Source organism: Agelaius tricolor, unplaced genomic scaffold (assembly GCF_023055355.1).
Source record: "Agelaius tricolor isolate 1412-34295 unplaced genomic scaffold, bAgeTri1.0.p SCAF_5, whole genome shotgun sequence".
Lineage (NCBI taxonomy): Eukaryota > Metazoa > Chordata > Aves > Passeriformes > Icteridae > Agelaius > Agelaius tricolor.
In genome coordinates, this window is record NW_027269265.1 from 28,238,063 (window position 1) to 28,264,289 (window position 26,227).

The window sequence follows — 26,227 nt, forward strand, 5'->3', positions numbered from 1 at the left end:
GCACCGGAGCTCCATGTGGGGGATCCCAGTGTGCGCAGTAGCCTTTACCGGTGGGACCACATTCCCGTGGGAGCCAAGCACCGCAGTGCTCTGCCCCCTGCAAACCAGCCGAAGCACAAACTCCGTACACCTCCACGAGAGCACGCTCCCCATGTTCCCGGCTCGAACCTCATGCGCGTCTTCCGCAGAGACCCTTTAATCGTCGAAATTCACACTATAAAGCCCCTCACCCAGCAGGCCATCGTATCGCCAGCCGAGGGCCGCAGGAAGCCTTGACGCCCCGCGACTCCGAGGTTTCCCCCCGGGACCCGGTCCCCGCGGGGAAGGCGGGTGCCGTGTGCGGTTCCGCCCGGGCGGGCCCGCGCGGAGCGGCGCGGTGCGGAGCGGTGCCCGCGGGCCGTGCCCGGGCCGGGGCGGGCGGCGGCGGCGGGAGCGGGCGCCATCCGAACGGCGCCGGCGACATCTAGTGGCCGCGGGCCGCCAGCACCGCCCGCCGCCCGGCCGGGGCACGGCAGCGCCCGCGGCAGCAGCGGCAGCAGCAGCGGCCCGGCCCGGCCCGGCCCGAGCGGGAACGCGCCCCGCACCCCCGGCCCCCGCACGGGCCGCGCCGGCGATTTTGTGAGCGTCAGCCAGCGCTGTGCTCCCCCTCAAACGCCCTAAAGTTTTCTGTGCCGTCTTGGTGCCAGTACAAAACGGGTCGATTTTACATTTACCTACACGGGCCAACGAGGAGAGAATTATAAGCACTTTCGTCTCTCCCTCTCGCCTCCAAAGGACCTCCATAAAAAACCCCAAGAAACTAGACGCGCCGGAATAGCAGTTCCTGCCACCTTCACCCTGAGAGATGTCCCCGCTGTCAGGCACCGTCCCTGCGCGCACTACTGGGGCACCTCCCAGACCTGTGAAGAAGCAGGGTGGAAAAAAAAAAGCAATATTGCGGAGACACGGCTAGCTAAAGGAGACCTCACTATTTAAATCCTAGTGTCAGCTCTCATTAACAGCTCAAGCCATCTTTTCCCCGAGGCAGACCTTGTCTGGTCTATCGACTTAATGGAAAACAAAACACATGTTTGTATTCTATTATTGCAGTCTCGTTCCTTGCCTTACGGAGAGCAGGGACAGGCTTCGTCCGCTTCGTAACGGGCTTCCCGAAGCGACAAAGGTTTCCACTCGTTCCTCTCTCCTGCCTCCCAGGAAAAGATGAGGATTCCGACGTCCGTCTCCTGCCCTTTCTCATGAATAGGGGCTGCAAAGGCAGCCACAAGAAAAGGCTTTCGCTGAAGCCGCGGTGGCTAAAAAGAGCCCAAGAAAAATAGTGACTGGTGTGTTCAGTAAAACTTAGCAAAGCACAATAGTCCCTGCGGGAAATTTTGGGCTTATCTGCGCAGCAGGTGAAGCTCTCAGCTCGGATCCAGCTGCCAGGACCACAGCATCTCCCAAGGAGGCCGGCCGTGAGGAGACGGGCACGCTAGGCAGTAACAAGCGACAGACTGAGAGAGTTTTGAGACAACCCAAAACAAATAAACAAGCCCTCCCAAATTTTCCGCTGGGAAGATGTCTTTGATGAGGAAGCAGGAAAGTTTTGAAGAGTTGCAGACATTTTTGCAAATGTATTTTAACTTGTCTAAGTAGCTGAAGTAAATTGGGTGGTTGTTGGCTTGTTTTGTTGGTGTGTTTTTTGGTTTTTTTTGTTGGTTTTTTTTTTTTGTTTTTTTTTTTGTTTTTTTTTTGTTTTTTCCCTGAGACAAAGCTACAGGAAGGGGAGAGTAAGAGCTTGATAAAAGACAGGAATAAATTTCTCAACCAGCGAAAGCAGGAGAAGTCTGTAGAAGTGACAACCTGACTTGAATAAGGGAGAGGATCCTGGTGAAAGGAAAAGAAATTATTAATTTCACCCCATCCTCAGTGCTTTCGTTGAGGTACAGGTCTCTACGCAGTGCCAAGCACAGGGCATTTGAACCTGGCAAGAGTAACCGATCGAAATTAGCTGTCCTAATGTCCACCTATTCGCTCTACCAAGACATTTTAAAGCCATCTCCAGCTGATCTCCCCCCTATCCCCAGCCCCACTTCGGGACGCGCAGGGAGGGTGCGAATGGGAAATTGCCCAGAGGTAGCACCGGTCCCAGGGCTCTCCTGGGCGGCTGCGGGGTCCCAGCGGAGGGAGCGGGTTTCTGGGCCTGGGTCCCTCTCCCGCCTGGGGTGCTCCTGGCATCTCGGCATAGAGTGTAGGGCCCCCAACTTCAGCGCTTTTGAAGCGTCGTTTGCTCTCAAGTGCTTGGCTGTAAATAAACGCTGTAGCAGTGACAACACAGCCGTCCTGCAGTCAGAGCGGAGTCTGCCTCTGCACCTTTCCTCTGCAACACACGCCGTCAGCGTTTTAATTTCAGCTCCAAAGGGAACCTGCAATTATAAGCCCCCCTCGTCCCCTCCCGCTCACATTCTCTTGTCTGAAACATTCACTGAGGAAGGTTATTTGGATTGAGAGTAAAATCAAACAGGGAGGGGAGGAAGAAAAGAAAAAAAAAACAACATAAACCCAACAACCCCGCAAACCCTTCCATTTGCTATTTACAAACCTCATTGTCATGCTTCACTCAGGCTGTCTGCCTAGCTTAGGGAAATAAATGTGACTGAACCAGAGACAAAGCCGATGCAGCTGTATTTGAATTTCTCAAACACTGTCAAACGTGCTCTTGTCTCATAATTCTCGGGGTTGTTGTTATTATTATGAACATCATACCTAATGTGAACATACTCGAAAGAGAGCTGCTTGGCAGTGGAGAGACGTGGCTCCGATCGGGATTGCACAGAAATTTCTTTAGCAAAAAAGATAAGAGCTAGTTTCCCTCCTGCTTGGAAGCCTAGGCAGATAAATTAAGGAATATTTGAGACCTATAATTTCCCTCATTTTTTTTTTTCTTCTCTCTCCCTCTTTTCTTTTTTTTGGCTCCTTGTGTTTTCGCGGTTCCCGCAGAAGCGGTTAGGTTTGACCATCCAATTTCCCAGGTGATAACCCCCTTCGGCAGCCCCGCACTGCAGCCGCGGTGGCAAGGAGAACGAGAGCACCGTTCCCTTTAGAGGGAAAGGCGTCCACTGGAGGACACCTCCGAGCCGTCGTGCCAGCCTCCCTTTCCGGGGGTTCTTAGGTGCCTGCCAGCATGTTTGGTGTTAGCAGAGCTACCACGAAGCGCGTCCTTGCTCTCGACTCCTTTGGAGACGAGGAGACTAAAACACTCCGAGGCCGCCACAGGAGGTCTCTAAGGGACGCCTGGGAGCATTCCCATGTATCTCGCCTTAGACGCCCTGCTTCCGAGGGGAACGAGCTAATCCTGCCGGCCCTTCCCCAGGCCCCTCCGCCCCACAGGCCGGGCCGAGCGGGGAGCGCTGCGGAGCTGTCGGGAAGCTGCCTGGCCCGCCAGTGGCCCGGTGGCCGGGCCGAGCAGCCTCGGGCCTCGCCCGGCCCCGCCGCCGCCTGAGGCTGTGCCCTCGACGTGTCGGGAGCGGAGGCGGCTCCGGCCCAAGCCAGGACGGAGCCCCGGCTCCTCCTCGGCGGCAGCCCCGGCCGTGCCCTGGGCTCCCCCTGCTCCGCCCGCACCCCTTGGATGTCCTGCGAGACCCACCGCCGTCCGGGTGCTGCTACCACCCCGGCCTCTGGGAAAAATGGGGTCCTGCAAGCCAGGGGGACAGACCTCGCGACCCCAGGGGCGAGCTCCGTCCTCGCCATCCACCACCTGGGCAGCATCTCCCCAGCTCTTTTTTTTCCTTTTTTTTTTTTTTTTTTTTTTTTAACCAGCTTCTTCGTTGCCACCCTCCTCAGACGGCCCTTCCGAGCTCTCTTGCGGGGAAGAAGTCTCGTGTCACCTCTTCCCGGCAGGGCCACCGCCTCCGAGCAGGGCCGCCCTCTCTTCCCAGCTCCTTCGCTCCGTGCCCTCCGCGGCTTTCGTTGCACGGTGTCCTTCAGTGAGTGGAAGCAGAGAAATGAAAAGTACTGTGATCAATTATTAGTTTTAGACCATATTTATGGACGTGTAGTAGTAATAACAGTTATTTACTTTGTCGAAACGTTTATTTCGCACTTGGTATATTTCCTTACAATCGGAGAACCGACGTAGGAAAAATAAGCACAAATAAACTAATGCACGCAAAGTATGGTTTTAGCTAAAGGTGATCCTTCTGCTGTCTAATTTTCCCGGGTGCGTTTCTTCCTCCTGACATTAATCCAAACCAGCGAAAGGGCTAAATAGATTAATCTCTAGCCCTCAAGTCAAGAAAGAAGCAAAATAATAATTTACTTGTCTGCCCCCTTCATAAAAGACTATTTTTTTTCCTTTTCTTCAAATTATGAAGAAATGAATGAAGAACAATCAAAACCCAAAGCAGCCAGGAGGGCAGGAGCTCTTTTGGGTTTCTCAAGGGTATGGCCAGGGTACCCCTGCTCTCTCCTTGGTCCTGCGGACTGCCTTGTTCTCGCTCCCTTCCCGAATTGCCGGAGATCGCCTTCCCCCCTGGGCACAGGACTTCAGGCTGCTTTAACACCTCCTCACCAGGCTTTGTTCCTTTTGAAGCTTGATAGATTCTCTAATTTGTTAGCAGCGCTTTGACTGCCCCCAGCTCAAGGAGGGGAATGATGCCAGAGGCAGGGAAGTAGACACCAGTCTGGGATTTCACAGTCTTAGTAATAGCGCACACATGCACGTGTTTCATACATCGCTGACATCAGGGTGACCTCAGCGAGGGGGTAAAGGGAAGGGCTGGGGAGGGAAAAATTTCAAAAAGATGCAGTTCTACTGTGCATGTCAAAGTTTTCAAATAGAATAGTGAATAGAATAGATTCCAAGGCAACTCTTCCCTGTTGAGGGCTCTTGGTCTTCTTTGAATTGCTTCAGTTCTCATATTCCAGCTATTTATTTTATCACCAGCTACTGTGTGCGACAGTGCCCCAGACTGGGTGACATGTATAGCCACTGGCAAACAAAAAATGGTCCTGGCTGCCCGCAAACGCTCTGCAGTGAGTTCTGGACAGCTCAGTTGGTCCCTGTCCCACGGAGCAGCCGCTGCCTCCTTCCCCACCGCCCAGCCGCGGTGCCCGCTGGTCTGCTCTGGATCGCGAGGAGCTCTCTGACCAACCACCCACACTTGTGACACCATCCCGCCCTCCACTCATTCCCACTCTTGCTATTTGCTCCACGGTTAAACCTGACAATTTTTATGGACCGTGGCACCTTGCTGTGGAATCTGCCAGGGGAAGTGCAAGAAATTCTGGAGAGGGCAGGGCACCTCACCAGTACTTACAGGGGTCAAGAAATGTGTTTTTTGTATCAGCCTCTGTGACATATGCAGTCTCCAGTCTGTTGTCTCCTTTGGGGGCAGCAACATGCTGACCTTTTCCCTACATACCTAGTCTTTGTGCAGTGCCCATAAACAATGGGCAATTGTTTATGGGCACAAACAATCAAACCGTTGAAGGGTCTGATTCCAGTATTAGCTGGAATCAGACCCTTCAACATCTTCCTGTTCTGTTGGTGGGGCTGCCCCTAGATAAAGTCCCACCAGCACCGAGAAATACCCACTGTCACTGCACCTCAGGACCCTTGCCTTGTGCCCTGGTCCTGAAGTACAGGGAATAGGGCCAAAGATGAAACTCGGCACTCAGCTGGAGAACTGTTCCAGCCCTGCAGATCCCTCCATGCAGCACAGCCCTCCCTTTTGCAGCACACACTGCTCAGGACTCCAGCACCAGACATTCCCAAGAAACCCCTAAAGGGCTGACATTGCACACAGACTGCTTGGTTTCGAACCCTGCTCTTCAGTCCACATTTTCAAACCCCCGCTCTGCCAATAGCTTCAGCTGGAGAGTTCCTCTGTTCTCTCAGGTATCTTTATGTTTACATCCTGATAGAAGGGACAGAATAAAAGAGGAAGACATTTGGTCTTTAGACCTGGGCTACTTTGGCACAGTGTTTCTGCTTGAGCAGCTCCATCACCAACTAAAGTACACTTCCCACTTAGATAAGGTTCTTCCAGCTTATAGCTTATAGCTTGGACAGCTACCAGCTTGGTATCTGTCCGAGATTATAGCCCTGTCTTTCAGACAAAGTAAGGCAGGTAAGTTAAAACTTTATAACCACAAATTACTTACATTTTTCCCTCAAGTGAACTATTTTACTTGATTTAGACATACCACATTGGACAATAAAATACCATCTGAAACCTACTAGGAAGTTTTCAACATATAAAAAAATGCCAATCTTATTTAATCTCTGGGAAAGATAATTGTTTGCCCTTGACGTATACTTTGCATTCTTGAAGTATATATTTTGAGACATAATATCAATTTTGAAATCTTATATATGCACCTTTACAATAGTAATGGCTTTCCACAAGCTCTGTGGGAGGTGACATTTCAGCAAGATACTTCCCCTTGACTTTGTTTATTCCAGCAGTTTAAATTCTACCTCTGGTGATAGCTGTTAACTTGGCAATGTGAAAAGTGCTACATGATGTGTACTGTGCTCAGTCAGCTCATCAGAAGCTTACCAATTACGACCGTGGAGCCCATTCTTCTTGCCACAGCATGCCACCCACCATGCATAACTGGGACAGCTGATCTTCACATGTGCATAAAATCTGAAAGTATGCACACATTTACTCAGAAGCCATGCAAAGCAGGCACAATAAGTCTGCTGCTTCTTAGAAGCCTTTTTATTTCCCGCAATAGCTCATACACAAGCAGTTGCAGATAATTTCTTGCTCCCTGCCTGCCTTGGAAATGTCAAAAAGGGGAGCTTTTGAATGTCACCCTACAAGAGGATAAGATTTGTACACATCAGGCATTCATGACAACCTGTGTTGGGACCATACACAGCTGTGAAATAGGAAGTTGCAGCTATCAGGATTATCCATCTCATCCAGGGCTTGGTCACCATCCACATCTTGGAGGTCCTTGGGAAAGGAAGTAGTGGGAAGCAGATTGTGGACTCAAATAATTGAAATGTGCTGGAATGGCCCATGAATTGGGCATCTAAGCATTATGAAATGAAGAACTTACTTAACAAAACCTTTATAAGCCTGTTTCTGCAGGATGAAATCTAATCTCTGTTTAAGGTCTCTTAACGACATCAGTGAGGCAAGATTTAATTCTAGACAGATGCTATTTATCAAGTATGTAGGGAGTGCTGCAAAAATAATGCTACCTTTGAGCATTCATTTTTGTTTGGAATATCCAACTGAACATACGAAGTCGAGATTGGGCTTTTTGTTAAATTGCGATTTGCACTTATCCAAAGATATTATTTTCTTTATTTTGAAGCAACTCTTTTCAAAGACATTTAGTGCCAGACTCTGTCACCTTTGACTGTAGTTTCTTTTGCATCAGCTAAAATAGAAGTAACTCTGTTCAAGTAAGCAGAGTAACACTTCTGAAAAAACAGAATAAATAATCAGAGAATCAAGCCCTTTGAATAGAAAATGACTCCATAAATAGTCCCATTGATTTCAGCAGTATTTTATGACATAAGTAGCTACATTAGTAGAAGCAGCATCCAAGACCCTTTGGGCTTGGACAGAGGAAAAAATTCCCTAAATTATAATTATTTAAAAAATATTCCATAGCACATCAGTCAGTTGACATGTTACTAGCTTATTCTATGACTTATCATGTTACTAGCTTATTGTATGACAAAGACAGAATCAAGTGAGTTGATGATAAGGATGATTTCTCTGTTAGCTGCTGTGACATGAAAGCTGGGTCCCTTATTTACAAAAAAGAGAAAGCAAATAAAACCACACCAGTGAAATGCTTTCCATTACCCTTAAAGAAATGATTCTTTAAGTCAGAAAGAACATTTTAGCAAATTAAGTTGCCCCTTTCTGGATACTGTTTATGGACAGTAGCAAAATGTGAGAATGTCATGACATGGTCTCCCCTGGCTCTATCACTTTGTGTGATGGAAAAAAATTTTTGCTTGCTTTTCCTTAAAATCTGGTAAAAAAATAAGTGAAGTCCAAACATGCTGTCTTAATTATGTTTCTTTGGCTAAACATATTTCTTAAAAACTGACAAGTGTTCTCTGGAAATGTTTTGGGGCATCTTTAAGCCTGAATATGAGAACTGTGTCTGGATCCAGAGAGCAGTAAAACACCTACCCAGCTTAAAGTCTTCTGGAGCCAACTAAACTGTTCCTGGGATCTAATTGCTGTGCTGTGGACCACTTCTGAAAGTGACTTTGAGTGGTTTAACTCCACTTAGAGAGCTGGAACTTGATGTACAAGAGCAGGGGAAGAAACCACAATGATTGGGGAATATAACTGCCTGACTAGAAATGGCATCAGATCCCCCATACCTTCCTGCCAGCACTGAACTTGGAGTCATCATTCTCAGGGAAGCAGGTGATGTATTTCAAGTATTCAATAAGAACTGTGCACCCACGTACACGCTGCTGCTGAAAACTTTTGTAATTACAGTAATTTTAATGAAACCACATCAGCTTTGTCCTTGCCTTCTTCTCATTGCTTTTCTTTGTACTCTCTTCTAGTCATATCAGACTGTAACTGTAAAAAATGTTTTGTCCAAATACAAACTCCCTGTTCTGAGTGCCACTCTGCTATCAGCAGGAACAGTATTTCAAATAAGATGCTGGGCATTTGCCTCTATGAATAGCTTCTTCTTTGCACATGCTAGATGGTGAAAAGTAGATATATATCTTTTGAGTGAATATTTTTCATTAAGAACCGCTAGAGCACAAAAGGAAGGGGTCAGTAAAAGGTGAAAAAAGGATATCTTTAGCTTTATCACAAACAGTTCTCCGCTGTGTTTCCTCAGTTATGACCAAGCTGTGGCTATTTTCTATTGAGTGTGGAGCATTCTTATTCCTGGAAAATTTTTAAGGGAAATACTTTGAATAAGATTCTACAGTGCTGATTTTCCAATGTTATCTGCTGGTAGTCTGCCATTTCTTTTCTTTCCATGTAACAGTGAAACGACACAAAATGGACTAAAATTTTCCTCTCTGTTAGGTGAGGGCAAGGCTGTGTACCACCCCACACTGGTACTGTCCATGCTGTTATCCCATGCCTGAAGGGTAGGAGGTCTGCCTGTATCCCCAGTTCTGGGGAAAAGATCCTGTTTGGTGCTCACAGTGTACCCTGCAAAAGCAGCTGGAGGAGGTTAGGTGGAGGCTGGTCCCCTACAGTTGACTTTTGTAACCTTTTGGGTTAGGAATACTCTCTTGCTGGTATGGGTTCCTAGTGAATTATTGATACCCTTGAAACAGAGAGGACAAAGAGAAGTGAATGAGATATTTGTGAACCAATACAGCAGTGAAAGATTCCTAAGAACAGAGTTCTCACCACCTCACCACAAACCAGAGGGATATTTGGTGCTGGATGCAATTTTGGTCACTAGTGTCATAAAAACTCAGCTCCCTGATTTTTATAAAGTGGCGCTCTAAAAGAAATTTCTAGGTTATTAGTAAAAAGTCTACCTAAACTCTCAGAAAACATAAATAAAAATTCAGATTAGGCTGTTTTCTGAAAATCCCTTTTTTCTAAACAATCTCTTGATATTTAGGGGGAAGAGAGAAAATATTTGGCTTATTATTTTTTGGTGTTTGAATAATTTTTCCCCATACTCATCCTTACTAATAAAAAAAGCTGAAAAGGATCTCTTGAAATATTTCCATTACTGAGTGATTTTGTTGTGTCTTACTCTGTTTAAAAAAGTCAATAATGTCTAGTATGAATTAGCTAGGGTTTTAAAGGTTCTTGTCCCTAAATTTTTTTCATTTCTATTTTTGGGACTGAAACAATCTTCTTCCACTTTCCCTTTCCCTTTCTCTTTCCACTTACCTTTCCCTCTGCCTCTCCCTCTCTCTTTCCCTTCCTTGTTTTTTTTCCCCTCCTCATTAATTTTCCCTTTTTCTTTCAAACCAGCCAACAAAACAACTAGCAAAAATTTTTTTATTTTTTCAGTTCTGCTCTGAGATAAATTTACTACACAAGATAGTACCAATCAGAGCCCAGTAGCCCAGTGTTCTCTAGTGGCTCACAGACCTACCTCTGCAATATGAGTGCAACTTGATCCCACTGCATGGGTAACAGAGTGTCCGGTTTCACGGGCTTGACAGTGGTGGCATGAGAAGGAGTGAAAATTGACAGCAACTTGACAGAATACTGCTGGGACTGCTCCTCTGGGGTCCATCACAGAGTCATTTAATCCCTATGCCACTGAACAAACTCACTAAAAAACCAACAAATATGCCACCAGAGTAGCTGTGATAGGGAACTGATTTAACAGTAGTGGGTGTTTTTAGGTGTTTGTTATGAATGAGGTTTTCCTTTTCAGCCCTTGGGATTATCCTTATATACAGATGGAGACAAGAAGATGGCTGAAAACAAAATCAGATGGAAAGAGGAAAATATTTGTTTCCTTCGTATGTTTGCATTGTGCTGAGTGCAGCAGGGTGCTGAGATGGACTCCTCAGATGCTATCACTGTAACTGCAATATCATATAGCTCTATGTCCCATCAAGCTCCTCTGCCAAATTCTATAATGTGATCACTTAGTTGGCTGTGTACAATCTATACAATCTAAAAAGAAAATGCACTTTCTTTTAGATACTAAGCTTATTTTCAGTTCCTTTTGGAGTTCAAAAATTCATTGTAATAAAGAGTCATTTTATTGTTGTGGCTTCTTGGTTGTGTTTTGGTTTCTGTTGTCTTAATAAATTAAAACAATGAAACAAATGGTTCTGAGAACAGCAGAGCTAAGGAAGTCATGTTTTGAGGATTTGTATTTGACAGCCTTATATCCCGTCCTTTGTCCTGCTACAGCAGCTTTGAACATTTATGTCTAGGTTTATGCCCATCTCCATTAGACTTGCCCCTTTCCAGTCTGCTCAGCTGCTCTCAAGTCTGCAGATATCAGCTGTGCAGAGGACATTACAGGCTCTCCATAGCTCAGAGCTACTTCTGCACTGACATGCTGGCAGAATACTTGCTGACTGGGTAGCAAGAGGTCAATCAAAAAAGGTAACTGCTGAGCTGTCACTGATGTTTTATTCCTAGTGGGACAGCAATCTGGCTCTGTGTCCTCTATCTAGACATCAATTTAAATGGAACTTGTGAGACTTCTCTTTAAGGCTTTGACCTCCTTCTTATCTTTTTCTGAATTTGGCTAGGAGTTTTGGAGGTTATGAAGAGTACAAGGACAGACAGACAATATATCTCAGGTAGATCAATATTACAATATTTATAAGGGCTAATTAAAAATAAAAAGTTAAATTTCCAAACCAAATTGTCTCTTAGAAACAAAATAGCTGTAACATTATTGTGGCTTATAGTACTAATTCATATAAGGACTTTGAATATTTCACTAGGAAATATTTTTGATAGAGTTTGAGTGAGAGAAAAACACATATTTTAAAGGCATGATAAAATATGCTAGTTATGAGTCCACAGGCTGAGAAAAGAACATTTGAATTGTGGCATTGACACTGAAATGCTTTTTTTATTTTGAATTTTCATCTGGCTCAGAACCTTGCACTCTTGTTGTGTGATTTTGACTATCTGTTAGAGCATTCAAGCTGTATCATAAATAGCAGTATTGAAAACATATGCCACAGGGGAAAGCAATATGTAATAAAACCAGCTGTCATTATATGATAATGAATTTCACTCACTACTGAGTTGGATAAGTGTTTTTCATAGGGAAACAAGTGGCAAATTCAGCAAAGAAGAATATGTGTAAAACTTTCAAGTTTTTAAGCCAGTGCTAGGAGATATAATTCACTTTATCAATGGGAAAAATAATACAGAACTAATTTTGAAGCTGAAAGCATCTAGTTTATTCAATTGTGAGTAAGAGCAACATGGTAACAGTTTTCACATATGTAGGAGAGAAATAGTTTTAGGGTAGCAGTTTTAGGGTGCATAGTCATGACAAAGAAGAAATAAATCACAGAAAAAAAAAAATCAAGTGTTTAAACACTCCTAAAAACTAGAATTTATTAGACAGAAAAGTAACTTGAAAAATGTCAGTAAAGATTTCATTATCTGGGAGAAGTGGAAAAGTTTGGCTGCATTATCAAATGTGTGTAATGAGAAATACTCTAGCTTTGGAGTGAGAAACTTAGATTGTCTCATTGTTCATTCAAAGTTTTAATTTCTATGATTCTATGACTGAATCTCATGTTGAGGTGCCTTTCCTCTTCCGGAGCTAGCTAGCAGATAAAATAAACATGTATATAATGGCAAATAAGCAGTCAGGTTAGCTTTTGTATAGCATGGCCACAGAGAATTTTTGCTATTAGGATGATGGTCTGTAAATTTCTTTCAAATTCTCTATTTAAAGTAGGTTGAACTCCAGCTGGTGACTATTATGTTCTGAAATGGTGTTATTATCTCCAAGGGAATACTGCAAGAACACAACTACTTCAGGAATCTCTCCTTAAGAACAAAGTTCATACACATGCTCCCTCCCACCTACACACCCACCCACCTTGTATATGTATAGATATCTCCTTTAATAAAGAATTGTAATTATAGATCATGTTTTAGCATAACTGAAAGCAAATAATTTCTCTTTGGAAAGATATGGGGTCAGTTGCAGGATGTAGGAACAAAATCAGCAAGAATAAAACTGCAGATTTCTAAATGTGCAATATATTAAATAAATCCACATGACTAAACTTCCACATGACTAAAATCGCTTGATTCAGAGATTTTTTCAAGATACATGAAGAAGAGTGTCAGCTCATAACAGGAAGAACAAGATTTTTGAATCATATAGTTTAACTCAGTAAGTGAGTAAGCTTGTAAGGTCTTACCGAGCTTATAAAAGCAAAATAACATATTTGCACTGTCAGAGAATTCACTTGGAAATATTCTCATGTAAACAGGTAGGATGCAAGTGTGGCTTTCCTCTGGGATTACGACCTGAAGGTTGCTTGGCATAATGTCATATAAGTAGTTGCAGAAAATCTTCTGGTTTCATTTCTGTCATTTGGATTTGTCACTGTCTTAGAGGGTAAAAAGGTGCTTTTTAGAAATTTTCTGAAATCCACCAATAAGATTTTTTAAATTGTGTTTTATCCTCTGGCATTTGAGGCATTAAGGAAAACTAGTAGGTTTGATCAAGCACAGGCCGCTTTCTGTGTTGTGCATAGGGTCCCTTAGTCCTGAAAGACCCAGCTGGGCTGCTGTGAAGGGAGGGTAAAACCTTTTTCTTTCAAGGGTGCCAGGCTGCTGCCCTCAGAGTTTTGGGAGATACAGACACACCCAGAACTTCCTACATAGTGCCTAGTTCAAGTGGAAAGACCTTTTACGGAGACAAAGCTCCAGCTGTTTTCTGACAGACCCCTGCCAATTAGCACAGACTGTTAGCATAAACAGTGCTCAACAGTGTTCATCTAATGTATAGCTCTTCCAGAAGAGACTTGGCATAATTCATAGTAATCCCAAGGTACCAATAACCTCTGCTGAAACACAGGATTCTGCCAAACTGGAAAAACAGAGATTCCCAGGTCTCTGTATTCAATTTGGAGAGCTGTTCCTTATTGAATGTTTTGTTTTTCCAGCTCAAATAAGGGTAAATCAACATTTTCAAATAACACATGTATGTACCAGTTTTATTAGAATTTGTCTCTCTCACATTTTTACAATGGCCCATGAAAATCAAATCAAGATAATAGCAGAAATAATTGACCAAAGAATAGCAGTTTCTTTAATCAAGAGAACATGATGATTAAATCAAAAGCTTCAGATCTGTGGATATCATCAATGGTCTTTTGACTATTAATAACAATATGTCATCAGTGAATTTTAAAAATGCATTTTTGGAGGGTGAAATGTCTACATCTAGATGGAGAAAGGTCAGAACAGTATTATTTGTAATTAAATCCATTAGCGGTACTGTTGACAGTTTTTCAAGTGATTTAGATTACAATATATCACTGAAGTACAGCAATACTTAAAATGAGAAAAGATCCTACAATTGAAATGATCCTGCAATGAAAAAAATCCTACAATTTCTTAACATCAAGTATGCTTTCCCTGGAGTCTTTAATCCTTAATAGAATCCAAGCAGTAGTTTTTAATAATTAATAATAATACTACTACTACAATAGCAACAACAACAACAATAGAAACCAGAACAACAAAATATCACTAAAGAGAGGCTTGCTTTTCCTTCAGAAACCTTGGCAGAAATATTCAACAGTACTGAAGCCTTAGAGACACCATTGCTTCCTGTTGTTGTGCTGTAGGCAAAGGAAGGGTGAGCCTTCAATTCCTTTTGTGCACAACAACGCTCTTCAGCACAAGAACACATTCAGGCCTCTAGGGATTCACTAGCCTAGGGAAGCAACAGCAAGCATCTGCTGGATGTTACCACAGTCTGTGACAGCGTGGAGCTTTCCAAAACCAAGGGACACCCGTGCACCAAAGACCATTGCTTGCATAGTGCAGATATATTTGCGTATATCAGTCCACTAATAGTGAAAGACTATCTGTACATCCATAAAGATGCATGAGAAGGTATGATTCTTCTGTTTCCCAAGCCTGCAGGGAAGGCATATATCCTATGGCAATATTTAGTGGCATCAGCTCAGAAATCCTTCCTTTTCTTTCTCCTCTTCTTTCAGCCACTGAGTTACAGTTTCCAAGGGAAAAATTTTTTATAGACAGTGATGTCCTACTGTTTTTTCTGTCCTGTGTATTGGCCAACAAATATCCTATGAAAAATAGATTTTCTAACTAATGATAGTATCAAAATGACCACAATGAAACCTGATGAAGTGCTTATGCACCTCAGTTCCTAGTGTTTTACTACTGAATGCAGCTAATAATTTGGTGTTCCTCAGATTGTCTCATTAAAATAAATACTTTGTATTAATTTATCAACTCAGTGTACATTTCATGATAACTCCGTAGAAAACTGGGTGTACAGCTGTTTGGTATCATATAGGTATAAACTTGTTTTTGATTGACAGTACACACGCATCAAATTCACCAGAGACACTTCTATGCCTATCTTTGGAAGGTCTGCAAGGTCAGTATGAGCATCTGAACAACTGTCCTCCATGTGTTACCTGTGCAACTACTGAGGCTGGAAAAAAAAGATGGTCCAGGTACTGTGGCCTGGACATGGTCACTTTCTTGGACAGAAATAGTTTGGCTACTACCCATGTAAATCATATGCAGTGGGATGGAGCTCGAGAGTGAAAGGCATCATGGCTGGCTGCAGAAAGGAATCATGGCTGGCTTAATGGAAGCTTGTTAATGGAATATAATTTATCACCCAGGTCTTTGGAGCCCTCACAGATAGGTAGAGGTGAGCAATTTTATGCTGTACACAAAGCACAAATAAGGCATGTATAATGTATTGAATTATTAATTGTGAGATCTTTGTACTTGCAATTGCAGTGTTTTAGGCTTTTTAAAATTATTTTTCAATTATTTTAGCCCTTTTCTATTAGAATTTGTCATTTTCATTTCAGAAGTGCTCATGTACTATCAAACTTTTTTTCCTGTTCTGAACATCTTTGGTGTATCTATTTCTCTACCTTTTATAGAACCATTTCCTCTAATATCAACAACTATACTACTTGCTGACTACAGCTCATTTGTTGAAATTTCCAGTATATCTTCTAGAATATACTGATAATTTTAACCTTTTCTTTTTTTATATGTGAAGGGATGCTAGCTTATCACAAATTGTCATAAATTCAAAAGTACAATGTGCTGTAGAGGGAAAGTTGAAAGTATCCAATATGTACTCTTCTTTCATTTTTCTGATCATCTCTATTTAGTTCTGTTAGCACTTTCTCAGAACAGAAAGTAGTCCATTTAGAAATGATTGGATCATCTGTTTTGTCCTCAACGAAATGATATTCATTCACCCATTAATAGTCCCTTGTTTCCTATCCAGAGCTGACCAAGAAAGAACTTTTTCTACTTAGAAAACTCCTCTAAAACTCCCAGAATAATGTGAAATAAACAAGGGCAATTAAATATTTTTCAATGTAAAATGTTACAGATTTTTGGTATCAGAATTTTTAAAAAAGGGAGGAAAGGAACAATTAAAAAATTGTCAGATGATTAAATGACTACAGCCACTTCCTTGGGAAAAAGATACGATTTTTCAGGCTATAGCTCTACCCAAGAGTGTCTAATATAGACTAATAATTTTGACATATTTTATTTTGAGGCATATTTTTGCTCTCTTCATTCATTTGCAAGATCTTCATTTTTTCTGAACAGGAAAATTAACTCTCCAGACAAAGAAGAATTTTTCCAGGCTCTGGAAGGAAATAGAACAAATATTTTTTCAATTTGAAAAAAATTAAAAATCAACTTCTGTAAAAATTGGAAGGGGGTGGTTTATCTCGGTGTTCTTTAGGTGAAACAAGAGCTACAGTTGAAGTTTGCTGAAGTGTGGTTTAGAGATGGATCATTTTCTCTCCAATTCTCTCTGATGCTTCTCAGTGAGGAAACCAACTCCCTGTCCAAAGCTGGTTTTCCTGTTCTGTACAATGTCATGGTCTAAGTGTTGATTTCTATTTTTGGAAATATGAAATACATATGTTCTTTATGTTATATCTTTTTATGAATGCATATAGTTCCTGAAGTCAGGAATAGACACTTTTGTGGTGGTATTTGTGTATGAGGCAAAAAATTAAAACAAAGGTTGCACGGGGAAGAGCAGGAGTGAGAATATGTGAGCAGAACAGCACGAAGACACCAAGGTCAGTGGAGAAGGAGGGGCAGGAGGTGCTCCAGGTGCCAGAGCTAAGATTCCTCTGCAGGCCATGGTGATGACCATGATGAAGCAGCCATGCCCCTGTAGCCCATGGAGGTCCACGGTGATGCAGAGATCAACCTGAAGCCTGTGGAAGAGGAGCTCCATGCTGGAGTGGGTGGGTGCTTGGGAGGAAGCTGTTGCCCCATGGGAGACCGTGGAGAGAAGGGCCCTGCTTCCAAGCTGAAGCAGCCAGTCCTTGGAGGACTGCACCCCATGGAAGAGTGAGTGACCCATGCTGCAGCAGTTTTGTGAGGATTATTGCCCATGGGATGGACTCACACTGCAGCAGTTCACTCAGAGCTGCTGCTCATGAGATGGACTCACGTTGGAGAAGTTCATAGAAAACTGTCTCCTGTGGGAGGCACCCCACAGTGCAGCAGGAGAACAACTCCTCTCCCTGAGCAGCAGGAGAAGCCTTGAGTGATGAACTGACCATAAACCCCAATCCCTGCCTCCTGCTGGGGCAAGAGGTAGAGCTGGGAAGGAGGGAGGGGTGGGGGAAGCCGGTTTTTTAAGGGCTGATTTTGTTTCTAATTATCCTGATATAATTTCTTTAGTAATAAGTTTGTCTCTCAGTCAAGCCTGTTTTGCCCTTGATGGTATTTACTGAGCAATCTGTCATGGTCCTTAACTCAACTCATGAGCCCTTTGCTAAATTTTGTCTCCTCTGTCCAGCTGCAGAGAGGAATGAGAGAGTGGCTTTGGTAGGTGCCTGGCATCCAGCCAGCATCAACCCACAACACCTCAGTAGGAACATACTCCTGGTGGTACTTTTTGCAGTGTAATCTATGTCAGTCATGCCTCATACAGATGACTGCCCCCAAATCAGAAAGAGTGAAGTATTCAAATGTGGCTTAAACTTTGTGTTTCACATAAACATTAATCTGTCCGTGGCCTTGGAGTGCTCTGGTTAAAGTTTGGCCAGGTGGCAGGGTCTGTATTCAAGGGAAACAGAGCAAATCTGTGGAGCAGTGGAACCACTTTTGAAAGTCTTTTTCACTGTAGATGATATTGTTATACAGGAATGAGTAATTTTTAGCTAAGTGTATTAGGTCTCCCAAGTGATTTGCATGTATAATCAAATGAAAAGACCTCTGAAATATTGAAACTCTAGATGAGAAAAGTGAAATTCTATTAAGAAAGAAAGAACCTCTGCATTTATAGCACATTCAGAGAACATATCAGAGTATAAATTTAATGCAATACAGCAATGCTCATCTTACTTTAAAGGTAATTATATAGAAAAAAGGGCATTTAAAATGTATAAGTAGAGGCTTTTTTTTTGCACTCGTACAGCATATAATTAACAAAGTTCTTTAAACCTATTCATAAAAGAAAGTAATAAAGCACTTGTAAATAATGGCAGTCTCATATTCTTTACAGTTAAATATCAATAATCAGAATGTCTTTTTTATACCTCGTTGTAAAACTACATTTTTGACATATTAAGTAGAAGCAGGTATTACTGGTGACATTTCAATTTTCTAGAGATTTAGACATATTCATATAAAAAGGTTACAAAATGAAGAACTATAGCTATAGAAAGCTGGAATGCTTGCAAATTAAATCAATACTCTGCCTGCAAAACACATAGCGATAACAGAAAAGTGAAGTTGCAGAACATTTCACGGCAGAATTAAAAGGTGTAGGTGTTGAGACCTTAAAATACTAAACCGTAGGTGCAGAAAAAGAGAACAAGAGAACTACAAAGCAAAGTACCAAAGCCTGTAGTATTGTACAGATCAATTAATAATGATTTGTTTTGCAGCAATTTCTGAATCCTCAGAAGATATAACTTTGAAAAACAAATCCAGATTTCTCCAATGCTCATGTGTTACACAATGTTTTAGAAGCAAACACTTCTCAGAAATAAGGGGGAAGGGGAAAATGTGGAGAGGTTTAAAAACATATGAAGAAAAAATAATAAAGCAAAACAGATTAGATAATGAGTGATTGTGGGCTGATTTTATTTCTTCTTTGTTCTTCCTCGCCTCAGCCCTTAAGATCCTTTATTGCAGAGCAGATCTGTGTTCTGGCACATGCCATTTTCAACAGAGAGAATGCAGGGTGCTCCCAATAGATTATTCTGTGTTTGTAGGGGTGTACAGCTGGCTACAATAAAAGCCCTACCACAGCAATAGAGACTGGACTTGGTTGAATATTGCAGGCATGGAATAAACTCAGATGAAATTAGTTAGGGTTAAATTTTTTCCCCTCTGATCTGACTGCATTTAAATTTCAATGTTTAGGAATATCTCAGGTTTTTTCCATGTTTACTGCTGTCATGGCTATGCCAGTTTGTAGCAAGAAGTGAGACAAAAAAATCAATACTTTGCTGAAATAAGCTCCAGTTGCCATTGCTACATTTCAGACACTGCACCTTTAGAATCACAGTTTATGTTGCACCTAACCTTGGGTATTCAGGCTGGTTAGTTTTCCACAAAGTAAGTTGAATATCTAAATTCTTATTACAATGTTGTGGTTTAACTCCAGGTGTCAACCACAACTAGGGAGCTCTTGCTCACCCTACCACCAGCGGGATGGGGGAGGGAATAGGAAAAGTGAGAAAACTAGTGGGTTGAGATAAAGATGGTTTTATAGGTAAAGTAAAAGCTGTGCATGTAAGCAAAACAACATAAGGAATTGAGTCACTGCCTCTCAAATGCCGACAGGTGTTCAGCCATCCCCAGGAAACAGGGCTTGCTCATGTGTAACTGTTATCTGGGAACAAAAATGCCATTACTCTGAATGTCCCCCCCCTCTTCTCCCCTCAGCTTTGTATGCTCAGTATGATGCTGTGTAGCATGGGATATCCCTGTGGCCAGCTGGAGTCTGGCTGTGTCTCCTCTCAATGTCTTGAGCACCCCCAGCCTGCTCACTGGCCTGGGCTCTGTGTAAGTACCCCTCAGCTGTAGCAAAATCTTCTCTATATTATCAACCCTGTGTTCAGCATAAATCCAAAAAACCCCACAACACTGTACCAGCCACTGAGATGAAAATGAACTGTGTTCCATTCAAAACTGGGACACAGAATGATTAAAATTATTTTAAAAGATAATCTTGATTTTTAAAGTAAAATATAAATATTTTGCCTGCATGAACTAGATGTTCAATGTCAAAAAATATATTACCATATTTTCCAAAAGCATTGTTTGCCCAGTAAAATGACTAAAATTTCTTCCTCATATTTTTAGCTAAAAAATAATTATATCTTAACAGTCTTCAATATTGTATCTAAGACACTGTATATATAGAAACAAGATATTCCAGATAGACACATTTATATCTACATATAAATCTATCTATCTATCTATCTGTACATATATAGATACACACATATGCATGAATACTTTTCAGGATACATTAAAACAAATTAATTAAAATAAGTAAACAAAAATTTTTGCTATCCAGATTTATTTTATGACAAAAGAAACACTGATTCTTATATGAGTGTTAACAAGCACCTTTGAAAGGCAAAAGACAAATTCCCTTCACTCTTCCAAATTTTCAGAGCTGGACCAGAGTTAGGTTAGATCAGAATGTGTCTTCCAGATACTCCTCTCTGTCTTTCTTGACCATGGAGGAAGACTAGAGTAAGTGTAGCAGCTATGTCCAAATTGTAGGTGGACACTGTGAGATGTCCCAAGGTCTTGGTCTTTCACTTATACAGTCTAATGGCCTGGCTGAATGTCACTGTGTTTCCCTGCTGCCTGCATGCTCACTTTTCCTTGCCAGGCAAATTCAGGAATGAGGCAAATGTTGGTGAAGCCTGGGGGGCTTCCTGCATCACACAATCTTGGTGCAACCATGTCTAGACACTTCCAAATTCCTCTGAGGACCTCCACATAGAGACTTAAAATTAGATGGAATCAATCCAGTCTTTAGTCTTTTAATACAGAAATTAGGGTAATATTTACTCTTATGTTGAGTTTATATGGGGTTCTTTGAGTTCTTTCCTGTATGCACCTCAAGATGATTTTCCTTATGCAAGATATCCATCCTAAGATGAGAGATATAAGTCTCTGCCTGGATGTGGCTCAAACTCCCAATATTGCTCCTTCAGATCACCCAGTGTGCCATTGCCTATGCTGAGAAGGGTGGAAAATTAGCAGTAAGTCAGTAACTGTGGACTGGCAAGAAATTTAAAGAAACATTTTACTGAGGTTTTGGAACTTAAACTTCTGGATCAATGTGGAATCAGCACTAGAAAATCCTTCCCTGTGGCAAAATCTGCTGGTACATCTGATTCCTCTTTTTTCTTCATTTCCATGCTGGAATGAAGAAAAGTGAAACAAATGAACAAATTTCATTTTGATGCCAAAGTAGCATCCCTGCAATGTGGGGAGGATCTGAAAAAGCAGAAATCTGGGTTATAGTGAGGAGATTCAGACTTCTCTAACACTCATCTTGATCAGACTTTTGAGCTGAAATTCCCCTGTGCTTGCTAATGGTGAAAAACTAAGTGAATACAAGCCAGGTGACTGAAGTGTAAGTGCTACATGAATACAAAAAAACCCATGCAAATGAAAGTCTTTGAACTTAAAAGTAAAAGAATACCCATGTGGTGAAGTTGTTCCTATTTTTTGTCTCTTTTTTAAAATTTTTTTTTTATACAGCTATCAAACATATTTGGAATTGCTGTAATAATCAGCGATTACACAACAAAGGCACATACCTATTTCAAAGACATCACTACTACTTTATCAATTCAAGCATGATGGTTAAATATGGGACTATTGAACTGGTAACCCAATGATTAGTCCTCTTTTTTCCATTCCAAAAAGTAATTTATTAATGGGATGGGAATCTTTGTCTGCATTTTGAAATCAAACCTTAAAAATGTGAAGCAAACTGCTCATGTTGATATTCATGATTTGGGAATTGAAAGCTGTTTGTTCTTTCAGTCTCCTAAAAGTTGAATTTAATATTTTATTAAATCTGACATATTCATTCCCTTTTTTGAAGAGTGAACAAACTTTAAAGAAAAATAACATAGACAATCTTAGGTCCAAAAGGTGAAGGAAGTATGTGCACAAGTAAAATATGGAAAAAAAAATAAGACATTTAAATAATAGAAAATTCATCAGCTGTTTCTCTACTATAAAAGAAAGAGAACTTTACTTACATTAAGGCCAATTCCCTAGTGTGATTCTGGAAATCTTGTTCTTTTCACTGTACTTGGATGTAAAGCTATTTAGGAAAGTAACTTACCACTCCACTGTTGTGCAGTATGACAATGCTTCTACAAAAATCACCCTTTCAGTAACTTGTTCCAGGAGAAATGCAATGAGCTAAACATCTTGAGTTACTCATTTTTACCCCTTTAACCACTATGACAAGTGTTTCTTGAACCTTGCTTTAAAGTTCTCTCATCTTTGCAGGGCACCTGGAAGCTTACCAAATTCAGGCTATTTTGAGCTGTGTGTGGGTGGGAGATAGTCAAATGAGGATTGGATTATCAATTTGATGGATTATTGTAATGGTAAGAAAGAACCAGCTAATCCAGCACAACTCTGGCCTTGGCTGAGGTGAAAAGGCAAATGTGGTTTTATCAAAATATTATCAGTGGCAGCATAGAAGTAACTGGGCAAATTATAAGAATTGATGTGCTTAAATGTAGGAAAGGGATACCAGAAGAATTAAAGAAATGGAGTAAATGCTGGACACTAATGGATAAAATAAAATAACGCAGAGTTTGTATCAATAAGAAAACTGGGGAATGACTTTTAGTGTAACTTCACAGAGTGAAGTGAAATATGGGAAAGGAATGAAAAAATCAGTGATTAGAAGCTGAAGCCAAACAATTCAGAAAGGAGAAGACATATTTAATGGGAAGAATGATTCAATCAAATTGTTGCAGAGAGTTGTCTAATTAAAAAGTAATTAATGCAAATTTACCATTATTGGTCTCTGAAGTATGAAAGAACACATCAACCTACCCACTGGTCTTCTTTGAAGATAAACTCTACCAATATACTACAAAATTAAATAAACATCTCTGCTGTTCTTTTCAAGTCCCCTGTCTCAGAGCTCATAGGAGGCTGATAGAATACCGAATTTATTCTTATTCTGGTTATTTTTCTAAATTTTTCAGGACTGAAAAACTTCAACCCATAAATATGATGGTTCATATTCAGGCTTCATAACTGGTGTTCTGCCAATCAAAGAAACACAGGTGTTACTGCTTGCTACTGTTTCAGAGTCAGTAAACTCAGGAAGACATCTGTAGTTCTCCTTGCTTTTATGGGAGGAACAAGGGAAAGATATATACACATACGTATGAAGTACAATACATTCATACAGGTGACAATTTAATACTAATAGTACAAATATATATATATAGTTAATCTAACTGAAAGTATTATGGAAATCAGTCGGAACTGCAAGTGTTACAGAAAATATGCCTCTATAGAAGACACACAAGATTTTTTAAAATAACAGTGGATAATGTGATAATTGCAAAAAGGATACCTGCTTACTGTTAGAAAAACAACAGGCTTATTTTTAGAAGATTTGAAATGAAGGATTAAGTCTAGTACAAGATTTTATATCTTATAGAAGAAGAAGGATGAAGCAGGCAGTGTTTTTTGGGGGAAGGGATGCTGTTGTAGAGGCACGCCAAGAAAGAAGGAAGCTGTCTTTCCTTAACAGTTGTAGGCAGAATTTGTACCAGAGCCATGATACTAAGGCTGAATCACTAGAGGATGTGTTTAAAACAGCTTGGTCTATTCAAGTTTAGAAGAGCTGATGAACTGTAGTTTCAGTAAGGAGGGAAAAAAAAAGGATTAAAAAAAAGAAGAAAAGCAAAACTATAGCAAGGCTGGGGCAAGAGGGCCATATGCTGACTTTCTGAGTAGCCGTTTATGTGATAGTAAAGGTAAAAAGCTTTTGCCACTTATTTTTTGCTACTCTTTTATTACATGTGCATGTGGAAAGAAGGCAGAGTGGTATTAAACTGACATCCTGCCCCAACTGCCAGAATGTCTTGTTATGGCTTCAAAGACTGGATTCACACAGCAGAAGGCACTGTCTGCTTTACTCACTTGCACACTAGTAAGGGCTCTTATACAGCCTGTGGGAAACCTGGGCTCAAATTCCTCTTCTGCTGTTGGAAGAAATGTAAGTCTTTTTCATTTCTATGGTAAGAAGAAAGTCAATTGCCAGACTGTAGGGTATTTTGAAATGGAGAACTTCTCAGTCTCTTCTGTTAGTTCTTTTTCACTTCACATGTCATACTTAAATGTTCTTCGAGTTAGAACAAAAATAGCTATCTAGTTCCTTGAGCACCTGCCTGGAAGATGGAGAACCTGAGGTTTTTGATGCCGTTTGACTTAATGATAGACACAAACAGGGTCGGTGTTAACTTGCTCTCACTCCTGCAAGTGTGAGCCTTGGTGCTCCTCTCACCAGGGCTGTTGTTCAAGGCTGCAGCTCCGATGTTCCCAAACGAGGAACTTGTTGATGACACACAAGGGTGAAGCCACTTGATGGCATTCAAACTGCATCTCTGGCCAAAGAAAATTGCTGGTAAACTTTGCTTTGCACATGTGGAACACACTTTGGACTCTGGTTTGCAAGTGCCAGGTATATTTAATAGCTTCCCAGCTCTCACATGTTCTTGCCTGTTCACTTTTTCTCCAGTCTGACTCCTAATCTCTATACTTGACCAGCATTTATTTTTTGGTGTTAAATTCCATCTTCTTTTGATCCCCTTGGTATTATTATGTCTTCTTATGACTTCCTCTTATGACTTTGTTTCTGTGATTGCTATTTGTAGTACAAGTCTGCAGAAAACCAGCAAGCTCTAACATTATCATTGCTATTTTTGATATACAGACCTCCCATACTTATGGAAAGATCCAGGGGTGATTGCAAAAACAATATCTGTAATCTATTGAGGTTTGTTTCACATGTTTTTCTTTAAAGTAGTTATTAATTCCTAGGATATAAAAACGTTTATTATGAAAAATTTGAACTGACTATACCATTCTAATAAACTATTCCTACTTCATCTTTCATTTTATGCAGAAATCAAATTGCGGATCTTTGTCAGAAATGAGTTATCTCAGCAGGGTGCAGAACAATAATTATTCATGCCAGGACTGCGGTGATAGACATTACTCATAACGACTCAAATTAATCATACAGCATATGATTGATGATGAGTACATAAAATTGTGTGGTGTGGACACACGAGGACTGTGGATATTGCTAAACATGTCTTTGATCCAAAATCAGAGGTGACTTTTTGAGAGAGGTCAAATCATCTGACTATTTTGTTTAGTCATTAATATGGATCCACATATCAAATAAAGGCAATCAGAGTCACTTCATTTTCCACTGACAACTTTAAAGTCTCTGAAAAAAGAGTCCAGAAACATTATTGCTTTGCCATAGAATATTGCCAGTGAAACATGCCTGCATGCCAACATAACGTTGTGTGCTCTATATATGGGTCTTAAGATTTTACACGTGATTTCTCAAATCAAAGGGAAATTTAACAAGTAAAGACAAAAGTAAAATTAACTCCCCACTTTAGGATTATCTTGATTAGGTAGAAGAAGGATTTAAATTTCCCCCTTTTGAGACTACTTTTCCTTAGCCATGTGTTGTTAGCTGATAATGAAGGGTCAGATTGATGCCTAGGTTTATCTCTCCTCACTGAATCACTACGTCTGTACGTCATCTCCATAGATTTTCAGTTTGCCACAGGATGGAGAATAAAGGCTTTTCACTTAGAATTCCTTTCTTTTTCATGTCCTCTGCACACATGAGGAGGGTGTGAAAGCAATCTTGGCTCTCACTCCTCAACATGGCAGTGAGCTGAGCTGAGCTGGCAGGGGTGGCAAATAATCCATACTATAGAGCGTTTGCAGGTTACTTTCTTTCTGGAGCAAGTAGGCAGTGGAGGCTGAGAAAGGGGTTGGAACTCTCTGAGTCACAATTTCTTCCCCAGCTTGCTCTGGAGGTGCTATAACTACTTGCTGTCCCAGACATGGGCAATTGAACACAGGCTCAATTTGGCCCTCAATAAAGAAGAAATCATGAGTCTGAGAAAAATTGTTCCATTTCATGAACCAATTTTCTTATGAGAAGACACAGCATATCCACAGAATTTCTGCAAACAGCATAGAAGACAGATGTATATTATCTGTGATAAGAGGAAATGGCTGAATTGCTTATTGCAAAAAAATTAGTTTCCTTGATGACTCATTATTTCAAAAATTGCCTGTCAACTTAATAAGTGGACTTTATTATTATTATTATCATCATTTATTATTTCTATTACAGTAGCACTCAGGGGCTGCAGTCAAAAACTGGGGTTTCATTCTGCTAAGCACCATGTACAAATAAAATCTCTAATGGTCCCTGCCCTAGGAAGCTTACTATTTGAATCCCCAAATTGCAAAATTTTGAGCATATTTTT

The 26,227-nt window shown here is 41.1% G+C and overlaps 1 protein-coding gene across 1 annotated transcript in view; it reads left to right on the top strand.

Annotated features, from left to right (window-relative positions):
- The first annotated feature begins 16,848 nt into the window (after nucleotides 1-16,848).
- Nucleotides 16,849-26,227, top strand: part of LOC139590619 (uncharacterized) — a 146,767-nt gene continuing 137,388 nt past the window's right edge. Inside the window, exon 1 of the mRNA XM_071428370.1 lies at nucleotides 16,849-17,021. Coding sequence (XP_071284471.1) covers nucleotides 16,849-17,021 — 173 coding nt within the window. The remainder of the gene's footprint in view (nucleotides 17,022-26,227) is intronic.